Source organism: Misgurnus anguillicaudatus, chromosome 8 (genome assembly GCF_027580225.2).
Source record: "Misgurnus anguillicaudatus chromosome 8, ASM2758022v2, whole genome shotgun sequence".
Taxonomy (NCBI): domain Eukaryota; kingdom Metazoa; phylum Chordata; class Actinopteri; order Cypriniformes; family Cobitidae; genus Misgurnus; species Misgurnus anguillicaudatus.
This window is the reverse complement of record NC_073344.2, coordinates 26,268,413-26,280,487: the sequence shown is the minus strand read 5'-3', so window position 1 is coordinate 26,280,487 and position 12,075 is coordinate 26,268,413. Positions and strand designations below refer to the sequence as shown.

The window sequence follows — 12,075 nt, the reverse complement described above, 5'->3', positions numbered from 1 at the left end:
TTATATAAGATATAGCAGGTTTTTATTTTTCAGTATTCATTCTGTGTAAAACAATGACAAAAGAGACAAAAGCATTATGAAGAGACCCATATGTGCTTGAGTCGTCCTGCAAATACACTGAACAATTTCTGTATTTGCAATTTTCAACTTTTAATTTGGTAAAATCATACAATAAACATTTTTCGTGCAGTGCACAGCCTCTAAACTATTACAACGCAAACACACTAACTCGAAGGGCTCCGGTGATGTTCTTTCACATGATTTGGTGAATTAAAAGCCACCAATTTCATGTTAAACGCTTTCACACCCTTTTACTTCAACACTTGACCCCTTTAATTAAGACTGAATTTATGGCCAAACCTGTCAGAGAACAAGACCGACATAGCCCACAATATGCAAATGCAACAATAGAGAATAACCACGTATTTGTTACTTAAGATTGCCGTATGCCAGACATTCACTGGGGGTTAAGATACAAATCAAGAAAAACAAAAGGAAAAAAAAAACGGGAGAATCTGAACACCTCGCACTGATACGCAATTACAAAAATATTACTGTAAGTTTTTCAAACCTTGGCATGGTTTTGCTTTTTTCCAATTTTGGCCGCCAATTAAGCAATTCTGATTGACTGAATCGAAGCGGTCAGCGAGACCGATTACAGATGAGGATTTCTGCATTCAAAATGACCTCTTTAAACATTAAAAGCTCACACTACCCCGAAAAATATAAACTTCACGCATACGGGTGACATTCAACATTCAAGTGCCAGTGTTTTTGTACTGTCTTTTGGTCAAGTTATTTGAAACGATCACTTTTAGGCTTATAAAAATAAATATTTCTCAAAAATGCTTAATAAATTACACAAACTAGCAGCAAAAGTAGAATCTAGTAATCTGTGTGCAAATAGCTAAATTCCCCACTGCTAATCCCCCTGGTCCCAAATCAATCCTGGTTAACTGTTGGAGAACCCTTCCCCTTTTGTAAACAAGCTGCGTTTCACAATCTTTACACGCATTATTTGGAAGCTTAAGGACACGCACTCGAGACATTTATATAAAACCCAAGATGTGCAATAAAACTTTCATAAAACATGAGGAGTACACAACACGCAAGGGTCTAGACCTAAGCAGCATCATCACTCCTCTCAAGTTACCACAATACTGTCAATGCATCTGCATCAGGTCACCTTTTTCAACATTATCAAAAAAGGCACAACAACAACACGCTTGAGATTAAATCTATTGCACTTTAGTTTAACGTACCCCCAACCCACCCTCGTCAGGCTCCGTCCGCCTGCTAAAGGAGATACTGCCACGCTATCAGCTGATGTTATATCTAGAGTTAACTTACAGCAGCTCAACCCGAGACTACAGCTGCCAGAATTCGATAAAAGGTGAACGGGAAAACTGGGAAAGAACGCGGTCTTCGGCCAGGATGCCATGAAAAACTTCTCCACGACAAACAAGCCAACAGAAATCAAAACTACACCCCTTCCAGCCTCGGTGTCTCGTCTTGTGCGGTTCCTCGTCGTCACCACCGATTTCTTACGTTCCCAGTCTGCACTAAAACACAAGACGTAAGAGAGGGGGAGCGGTCGCCGTGTCTCAAGAATTAAACCGAAGATGTCTTGCAAAATTTAACGCAGCTTGAAAAAGAGAGAAATGAGAAATAAAAACGTAAACAAACGTTACCTGTAACAACCATAGAAGCCTGCTGCAGAAATTGGTTTGAAAATTTCCTTGACCAAAAAACAAGAACACTAGCATGCGGATTAGTTCGGAGACAGGCATGACTTTTAGGACCAGTCCGCTCTGACGCCATGATCCGGTGTAGCCATTTATACTTCTTTCGCTATGAAAGTCGCCACAAGCCTACCGTATCATATTCAAGTTCAAGATTGTTAAAAGAAATCCAATTGCTACCTCCATAACTGTTCAAGTAAAAAAAGTAAAAGTAAAAAAGTAGTAAAAATTCAACTCCAATAAACAGCTAGCATGGTACTGAACTAGCTGCCTCAATGTTACATTTGCCAATGTTTTTGCGATGGGAGGCAGGCAGGTTCAACAACTTAAGTAAATTATGATCATATAGTGGAATGGCTTGGCTTTTTTCAGAACACCACAGTGTCTCTAACAGGTATCTCTCCAGGATAGAGTGAGCAAGATCTTTTCCTTTAAACGGTTTTATTCCCTTGCAATTCCCACGCAAGAATGTAAAAGCCAATATAAGAGGGGTCAGACCCCTTTGTGTGACAACAGCACTGTTCACCTCATTATAAATTTAAGTTCAAAATGAGGTTGTGACAGACCATCCTGAAGGTTGCCAAGGTTTGATTACATCCAAGCTTAGTTTTTTTGCCCTCCAAAACAAAATGGGGGGAGTGAGAGATGATGAGGGGCAAATTAGGTCAAGTGTCAGTCAGACATAAAACAAACAAAAAAGGTCTAAATTTAAAGGCACAGTACATTAACAAACAAATGATTCTCATTGAGTACAAAACAAAATGTAGTGGAAAACTAGAGTCCAAGATTTTCTGCCTCCTTCCCCCCCTCCGTTCTACAGATGAGCACATCGTGAGACCGATTCCCGCTACAGCCAAACTTCCAGTTGTCCTGGTATCCCCATATCCTATGGGATTACACCCCTTCTGGATGTGGTCAGAGAATCACAGCTGGTAATGTACTGCAAAGTTCTTCAAAGCTACACAGGGTAAATAGTCTGGCTATGGTACATGTGGTTTCCATTCAGTGAGTTTGCATGGTGATCCACTATAATCATGGGGGATGTGAAGAGGTGAAGGGAAAGTGCCTTAGTTTCCCCACCAGTCCACCTGCGAGTAGTTTCCTCCATACCCATCGCTGTTGTAGAAATTACCGAAGCCACCTGAGGACCAGAAATACTCAGTAAGAGAGGATACCGAAGAGAAGAACATCCAAGATCTCTATTAAAGTGACCAGTGTTCAAAAACAAACACAAAGAGGAAGCCGTCAAGGCTTCTCCCCCAATGAGGGCATTTTCCTGAAAGAAAGAAACCAACCCTTACCGCCACCAAATCCACGGTTTCCACCACCGTGACCCCCTGAGTTACGGCCACCGCGAATTCCGAAGCCTCCGCTGCTGGTATTGCTGGTGGTCTGACGGTAGTCCCTGGCACCAAAACCGCCAGAGAACCTGACAAACACAAAATACATTAACAGGCTGCCAATGGAAAGATCACAAAAGCGGCGTACGTTTACAAAAAACGTTACCTTTTGGATCGTCCACGGGTGCTGCTCTTATGCTGATGCTCATAGGCCAGGCTCTCCAGCCAGGATGGTACTTCTTGTTTGGCCTCCACCAAGATGTCCAGCAGGTCCTTGGTAATGTTGCCGTTCTTATCATTAAAGAACGATGTGGCAAGACCTGCGACAACCAAAGCAAAGCAAGACATGCGGCCAGGACTCGAAACCCATTAGGACAAGTGCGGAACAGCAAATAGCGCTACGGTGCTTACCTAGGTTGCCCACACGTCCAGTACGTCCAATACGGTGAACGTACTCCTCGATATCACTAGGCAGGTCAAAATTAATCACGTGTTTTACATTAGAGATGTCCAGACCACGAGCAGCCACCTGAACAATGACAACGACATTTAGTGACCTTCACCACGAGACCACATGCTACAACAATCGGACAAATTAAAAGCAGAAAACTACATACGGCAGTGGCGACCAATATAGGGCATCGACCAGAACGAAACTGGTGAAGTGCTTCCTCGCGGTCTCTCTGGGAACGATCACCATGGATACTGGTACAGGCATAGCCTTCACGGTACAGGAAGTCCTCCAGAGCGTCAGCTCCCTTCTTGGTTTCAACAAACACCAAAGTCAGAGAGTCTTTTCCTGTTGGACGATGAGAACGACAATGAAAACCTGACATTTATGATATTCTTCCGTCTCCACTTGCACCCGAGAAGCGCAAGCTAACGAACACCAACAAGAAGAGTGATGAGCATTCGTAGCTGCCCCAAAATTTATTTTACATCACCACAACATTACTAATAGCCGGATAACTGCAAGTGAATTACAGCAGCCGTTTGGCTTTACTTCATGCACAGATCTAAATGTAGGAATGAACTGTTGGACGTGATGATATCCAAATTAAAAACAGAAGAAAAAAAAATGTATATACACAAACAAAACTTGCACATTTCAAGTAAAAGTCCTTACATGTTTCCAGAACCAAATCAGATATGAAATGGGGGGGGGGGTGTTACAAGACAATGTTTAAGCAAAATAAAAAGTGAGATGAGACTTGCATTCAGTCCGCTTCAGTGGAGAAGTCTCTACTCACCAGGTTTTTCTACGTTCTCCCCCGTATTGTCTTGACCCTCATTGGGAATGACTGAATAAAATCAGACCTTATGATGAGCCTCAATAGATCGCTTTCATTATTTATTATTGATTGATGTTTATTTATTATTGAATGATGAAGCTCTGCGTTTAGGAGGTGGTGGTTAAGCATGCAGCATTTCTCCGCATTTGCTGCACTTTTGAAGAGAGAGAATCTCGCTCTCTCTCCATGGCTAATACAAATGATTTTCTGCCAACTCAAATTATGCTCATTTGCTCTGCTCAAACTCAACACGTCATGAACGTCCCAGAGCGTTTTAAGAGCCATTAAACAAATGATATCACCTGTAGCGTTAAGCAGATCCAGCAGGAATGACCTCTTGTCATTTTCTTCAACCCACACCACTTTCTGGGTGATATTCTCAGAGGTGGAACCGACTCTTCCCACAGCCAGGAAAATGTACTCCTCAAGGAAGTCACGAGCCAAGATCTGAGAAGCACACCAAAACCCATCAGGAAAAGCATTCCCTTTTAGCTAAACTCCTTTTTACGTGGACACTGCGATACCTGGATCTCCTTTGGAAAGGTGGCACTGAACATCATGGTCTGTCGTAGTCCTTTGGGAGGCATGGTGTCCTGCTCAACGATACGGCGAATCTGTGGCTCAAAACCCATGTCCAACATCCTGTCTGCTTCGTCCAGCACCAAGTAACTAATGACAAACACAGCTCCAATTTAAGCATTCTTTTGCAGCCCATTTATAGATCGCTAAATTCAAATGAAAGAAATCAGTTTGGATTAAGAAGAAGTGTTGCCATACTTGCAGTAGTCCAGGCCAATTTTGCCCCTCTCCATCATATCCACTAAACGACCAGGTGTGGCCACCAGCAGGTGGCAGCCTCTCTCCAGATCACGAATCTGCTGACCAATATCAGCCCCTCCATACACCACGCAAGGGCGTACATGAGAACGGTAGGCAAACTACAAAACAAAGTATTTAAGTCAATACCCTTAAAAAAGTTGTCACATGGACTCAATTCACCACCATGAAGACTGAAGATTTAAGAATAAATACTAAGATGGTCAATGATAAGAGCTGGTTAAGTTCTGATGCTACATCATTTTGGTTGTTTATTACCTTCCTGGCCTCATCATAGATCTGGAGGGCAAGTTCCCTCGTTGGAGCAAGAACCAGTGAAATAGGATACTGCTTACGACGACCGTACTTCCCATTTTCCTTAGGACAAAAAAGCGCTCAGTTTCACACGTGAAACATTTACGGAAAGCTTTTTCCTACATTCAAAAACACACAAAGATAATACCTGGGCACTGTTCTTCATTGCCTGCAGCGCATCTCCTGGCCCTTCTGTGTATATTTGACTCAGCACCGGCAACAGGAACGCTGCAGTTTTACCAGAGCCTGCAAGATTAAATTGAAAAAGACAAAATGTAATTCGAACACACATTTGCAAAACCAAACGAGAAAAACATTCTCTACTTTAGAAACACATTGTCAGAGGAACTACACAAAGAAGTGACAGCGGACTGACCGGTCTGCGCGCACGCCATCAGGTCTCGCTTAGACTTGATGATTGGAATAGCGTACTTCTGGACAGGAGTTGGACGCGTGTAGCGACTCAGGGTTATATTTCCCATGATTATCTCTCCCATCTCTACATCATGGAACTAATTTACAGAAAGAAAAAAAAACATTTTCACTTCAAACCCAAGCACTTATTTGCATTTCAACTCAGAGATATGGATTAAGTGACTCACACTTTCAATATGTGGAGGAGAGTTGTGGCCTGTGGCTTCAACAGGAATGTCGTCATATTTTTCAAAGTTAATCCCAGTGTTGCTTCCAGAAAAGAGCTCGCTGCAAAAGAAAACATATTCAAAAAAATTGAAACAATGCATTTCTCCATGGGTCTTAAACTGCCGGCCCGTGGAGTGGGACAAAAAATTGATTCTTTGATGCATCACGATGCAGACGTGGCAGATTCTGAATCGATTTACAAATGTCAAATTGATTCTTAAAAGTTAGTTAACAAAATATTAACATGACGTTACCAGAATCAAAAGGCGGAACTTAACTGGGGAAGCGGCGCTGCATACGGACAGCTTGAGAGCGTGCACCGTACGAGCACCTACAGCGGAGCTTACATGCGCAGTGGAGAAAGAAAAAAAAAATGCATCCAAGACAGCCCTGTTTGACAAATTACACTATGGGATGGTCTTCCTGTGTTCAGCGAGCGGCAGGGAGAAACAGCACATTTAGTTTACCAACTCATCTGACTGTGCCAATAGCGTTTCGCTGACTGTTTAGATACAAGAACATGAATATACTTCTGCAAACAAACGCACATAGTTTATCATCCAGATGCTGGGTGCACATATAATGGTGTATAATGATGACGTGGAAGTTTCTGCTGGTTAACACATAGAATTAATATGTCACATTTAATTACTATTTTTTACTGGTCTGAACGTCTGACAACAGAAACAGAACATACATGTATACAATAATGACTTTATTAAGCACTTAGTTGCATTAAAGTACAGTATATGACAGTTTAGAGACTAGTACTAAAAGTGAAAACACTAGCCTGGCTTTGAGAGCAAATGTGACGGAATGACACGTAATGAGGGTCCAAACGATTCCCATCCCTATTTATCAGCAACGTACACAACCTCAAAATACACATCTACAAACTAAATGACAGGGATTTCTTTTAACCCGGGTCAACACTCACTGTTCCAGGCGCTCATTGGGGGGCAATGGTTTGGACCAGTCTTCTTCATCCCTGGAGTCCTCCACCCATCTGCTATTACCACCGCCACCAAACCCTCCACGCTCATACCTGTCAAACACAACACCACAGAAGTTAGAGAGCGTCATTGCAGATCTAAAGTGAGTTTTTAAAAATCACGCCACGGAAAAAGACATTACCTTCCTCTGGACGAAGACCCTCGATCATTAAAAAAGGAAGACTTTCCTCGGTCAGAGCGTCCTCCAAAGCTGTTGTAGGCATTGTCTTTTGGGGCATTCCATCCACCACCATCTTTGTTCTCGTACCCAAATCCTAATAAACATTTTTTTAAATGACACAAGATCTACAGGCACCTTGAAATCCTTCACTATCTCTGTGAACATTTGACGAACATATGGCAGCTAAGACACTTGCCTTCATTCTGCATTGGCTGGATAGGATTGTAGGAGCCGCTGGGTTTTCCTCTGTAGCTGCCCCTTCCTCCACGGTCATTGCGCATAGAACCACGTCCACCAAAACTGCTGCCTCCATTCATGCGATTGTCACGCCCATCATGATAACCATTTACAAATCCATTGCTGCGTCCATTATCCCACCCTCCGGGTGAATCTTTGTGCAAGAGAGAGAATATCATCATCATCATCATCATCATCATCATCATCATCACACCTACGCCAGTCAGAAATGAGACCTCTTAAGTTGTAATCTTTAGCTGGAGTTGAGCTTTCTGCACTGGTGAGGGAAGAGGGGGTGTAAAGCAACATGATTAGTAACACGGGTAGAAGACGCATGCACGTGGCCCAAGTTAAACGTTCTGCCGACAGTCTTGATAAAATAACTAATGAAACTAACATTTGGTATCTGCCTGGAAGCACGAATGCGGCCAAAATAATTCAAGCGACAGAATACACGCAAGTTACGATTCCAAGAGCATTGAGGAAATTAATAATGAATAAAACAGCACGGACTCATGCACGGTTGTGGACGTTTCCCTCAAACCTTCCTTTAACGAAGGCCGTTCATAATTGAAACTTACAGCTCCTTCCTGGTGCCACTGAGTAACCGCTCTGTCTACCAGAGGAATAAGCTCCTGCTAAAAAGAAAAACCAATAGTCAGGAGGGTGTTGGGGCCAAACTGCCAGAAAAATGAATCAATACGATGGAAGCCTATGCCACAGAGCTAGGAAACTTGTTCCTTATATCTAATGTCCTAAATGAGCTTTGCATAGATTTACGATGCATGCTTTTTTTTACATGCGGACATAATCCAGAGGGTCTTCCACGTATACGCAAAATGTTGCCAAAGTGATCCCAAGATCGCTACTGGGATGGGGGACCTAGTAACTTTGTTACTATAAAGCATGTTACAGGACTGATTCTGTAATATTGTGTGAATTAAAGGGAGAAACAAGGGGTGCTGTAGCAATGACAGTTTTCGTGCACCCCTATGACCAGGGGTTTCAAATACAGATTAGTGTTTTATTGTTTTGAAGCGCATTATTTTTGCAGCAAACACACAACTGAATTTTCACCCTTTAAAACAGAGACTCTCAGGAGTTGCGCTGCTGTGTACAGAGACCTCAACAGAGGATGCCCACATTTACTCCTGACTGGGTGTTCTGGATCATTGCGTATCCTTCTCAGTTTTGTCAAGCCCCTGACATATGAACGTTATACTACCGAAAGACAACAATGGCCAGCCTCTAAATAGTGCACTTACTCCCACACATTATAAACACTATACCAACATATGGATATCTAGTGTTACAACTACCTCCAGCAGCGTGCGCGGTCCACTTTGGTCATGTGCGGTATAAACTCCCAACCGAAAATTTAATACAACTGACTGAAAAAGTTCAAACTGTTGTGACACTGTGGCTGCACACATGAGTAAAGAGGAAGCTATTATTGCAGCAATAAGATTTTTTGCACTTAAGTGCACGCACAGTGTCAGTGTGTAAGTGGTCTTTTTTTCATGCGTTTATGGTCATGTATAGTAAAGATGGAAATCTTTCTTGAAATGTCACTATTAAAGAGGATTGTTTTTCAGTTTAAACGCCATTTCAAAATGAAAGTGGACACATGGACTTCAAAACAGGACATGAGATCGTTCTCCAGCTTAATGGAACGGTGCCCAATGTGCTAGTTTGCGTATTATTTTATAAGAGAAATAACAAATAAGTTAACTTTAGACGCTTCAGTAAATATTGTGCACAATTTCATCGCAAATGTATAGGATATATGTGTGAACACATACAGATTACAGAAAAATTACTGGCAGTGTGAATGAAGCCAAACCAAAGGATCCCGGGTCACACTATCCGTGAACTTAATCTCTGTGTTAAGGGATATATACTGATTACTTGTGTGATTAGACCGTGTTAAGGACGGTTAAGAAAAATGGACTGAAAAAAGAAATTAGCCCCACTCTGTATGAGCATGTACAAAGTAGAACTTATTTTTGCACACTCATGGACCATCAGTGGATGTGTGACAACCCTAACTTACAAAGCTCAATGAAATGGACTTTGTGAGGGTTAGATGGGCTCGGAGAAGCTTTACGTACCATTTTTAGAAGTTTCTTTGTTCCTTAAATGAGGTGGAATGTAACGTCCTGGTGAAAGACAGACTTTGTTAAAAGAACAGAGTTAACATCACACCAAATCATTTTTGAAAAAGAAAAGCAATCTAGATGTAAATGCGTTTCACGAGACATCTGAACAGATACTCACTTCCATTGACTCCTTGAACATCAGGAGAGTTTAAGTCTAGCACAGCGAGCTGAAAGAAAGGAGATCGTGGTGAACTAATGAAACGAACACAGAAACACACACAGACACACACATCTGAATTGGGGTCAATGTGAAAAGCGAATACACGCAGTACTGCCACCGGAGGGTGCTACGGAGAGCACGAGCAGATTTTGCAGTTGCTTTATACTTTGCTTGCCGGTATGAAACCGGCTTATTGAAGCCTCATGATTCCACAACTTTTACATTTCAGAATTAAACCTAAACATTAATGTACTCAACTACCTACCGCTTAACTAATAAGCAGTTTACACCTAAACCACAAAATCAACAACGCCCAGCATTTGCCCAGTACTAAAGCAGTTTAACGATTAACATCGTAACACAAATGAAAAAAATTAAACGGTACTCATGGTTTCAAACAACTAAGTTAAACTGTGTCAAATAAAAGACAGATGCGAGCTGATGATCCGGGAGTGACATCAACATCACACGTGTCAAATCACTAGCTAAATGTAGCGAATAGTTGACATCAATATTTGAAAAAAATAATAATAACCAAGGCTATTCATTGTGAACATTTTAAGACAGCAATGCAGCAATCGACTGTATGTACACGTGTGAGAAATAAAATCACCCTTGAGTGAATAACAGTAAGGTTAGGCCAGAGATCGCTGAATAACATCGACATAATAAATCTCAAAGTTTCTCTTCCGATCTCGGTATGGATGTGCGGTGTCTGAATGAAATCCCATCGGCTAAATACCGACACGGATCGCTTTCAAAACAAGACGTCTCTAAACTGCTTTCTAACGAGCCATCAAATGGGTAAATAGGCGACAGTGCGAATAAACGCGCCGCAGCTCCGCCATCATCCGTTCATGTAACAGCAGCACCTCCATCTTAAACACGCAGCAGCACCGCTTTACAACTTCATTTACCGCCGGGCAAACCGAAAACACGGATAAAAACGCAACGTCGGCATCGGCTTACCTGCTGATCTAGACCGTGTACATTGTCGACGGCCACATGACTCATAACTAACGAGTGGTTAGGGTTGATCTCGCGCACAAACGGGTTTCTTTGTTTGCCGGTATGTCGCTCGTGCTCGCACTGTTGCCGTGTACTGCGATTCCTTTCGACGCCGTTTCGAGAGACTGTAAACTTTTAAAAAACGGAAAATAAAGCGAGGACAACGCTTGAAGGTTGGTGTAATCTGTAATGTTTCTGTTTAAATGTTATTTTTAGCAGATGGCGACTTATCGACGATAGTCTGAACTCGAGCTGCGCGTTCTTCTCAACCTGAGGTGAAATAAGAGCGCAGCGGAAACCGCGTCATTTTATTGGACGATCTGTGATGTCGCGAGACTTTGAGGAGTGTTGTGTTTACATCAGCGACATCACGGTTTTCTTCACATTATTACAGTCATTGCTTGCCAGTAAAGCGGGTCGTAATTCGGTTCTTTTTAACATATTAGGCTGATCAAAGGGCCTGAAGCAGAAAAGTTACATTAGGACGCCGTTGCAGGTTGTGTCACAATCATCATCATCACAGCTACTCGTGTTTTCTACATAAGGCCCACGTCCTTCCTCCTGTAATATACTAACCTAAAACATTTATGCACAATGTAACGATGAACAATTTACATTCTGGTATTTGATTCATAGTTTAAAAAAAACGGCCCTATCCCCAGGTTTGACAAAGCTTAAGACTTGTCCTAGACTAAAAACTCATGTTTGAGTGGTCTCAACTGAAAATATCTTGCACGTACAGATGTTAAAAAATATGTCAGTGCCTTTGATTTGTCTCAAGATACATCTTCTTTCCAAAAGCATATTGATAAAAGATCCTTAAACATATTTAACTAAGGCCTAGTCCTGGCTTTAGCTAAAAGAACGGTCTGTGAAACCAGGTCTTAATGTCTCGTTTACATGAAGCACAATGAGTGCATTTGTTAATAGACTATTAATAGACAGTCTATCGTGCAGACAAATAACTGAAATACATTTCTTTTATTTTTTCCTTTAAAGTATCATGTTACAGTGTGCTGGGTTTGTACAGTGCTCTAAGGCAGATTGAGGAATATTTACCATGCACATTTCACAAGAGCTTTAAAAGAACAAATAAATTAACAACACACACACAAGAACCAATCAGAAGGCAAATATCATTTTGAGGAGACATTTACAGAAAAGCAAAATGATGGGATGGGGAGGAGACCT

At 41.8% G+C, this 12,075-nt stretch overlaps 1 protein-coding gene across 2 annotated transcripts; it reads right to left on the bottom strand.

Moving 5' to 3' along the window:
- ddx3xb (DEAD-box helicase 3 X-linked b) lies at positions 1 to 11,173 on the bottom strand. 2 transcript variants are annotated; one of them, XM_073870606.1, is made up of 19 exons: positions 10,846 to 11,173; positions 9,835 to 9,883; positions 9,669 to 9,716; positions 7,517 to 7,711; positions 7,282 to 7,414; positions 7,085 to 7,192; positions 6,108 to 6,207; positions 5,882 to 6,017; positions 5,654 to 5,751; positions 5,470 to 5,568; positions 5,152 to 5,312; positions 4,899 to 5,043; positions 4,677 to 4,821; positions 4,333 to 4,383; positions 3,700 to 3,881; positions 3,494 to 3,611; positions 3,249 to 3,402; positions 3,044 to 3,171; positions 1 to 2,883 (listed from the first exon to the last, which is right to left on the bottom strand). In XM_073870606.1, exons 1-19 carry the CDS (start codon positions 10,888 to 10,890, stop codon positions 2,810 to 2,812), a joined length of 2,169 nt encoding a protein of 722 aa, XP_073726707.1. In that variant the 5' UTR covers positions 10,891 to 11,173; the 3' UTR covers positions 1 to 2,809. The 2 variants fall into 2 exon arrangements, with proteins under 2 accessions (XP_073726707.1, XP_073726708.1); XM_073870607.1 differs by lacking the exon at positions 4,333 to 4,383.
- Positions 11,174 to 12,075: the final 902 nt, after the last annotated feature.

Excerpts from the sequence above, each read along its gene's own strand:
- ddx3xb (XM_073870606.1), bottom strand. The coding sequence starts at position 10,890 with ATGAGTCATGTGGCCGTCGACAATGTACACGGTCTAGATCAGCAG. Across the intron at positions 7,712-9,668 it reads CAAAGAAACTTCTAAAAATG|ATTCACCCGGAGGGTGGGAT; the intron begins GTACGTAAAGCT and ends TCTTGCACAAAG. Across the intron at positions 5,044-5,151 it reads ATTGGCCTGGACTACTGCAA|TTACTTGGTGCTGGACGAAG; the intron begins GTATGGCAACAC and ends GTTTGTCATTAG.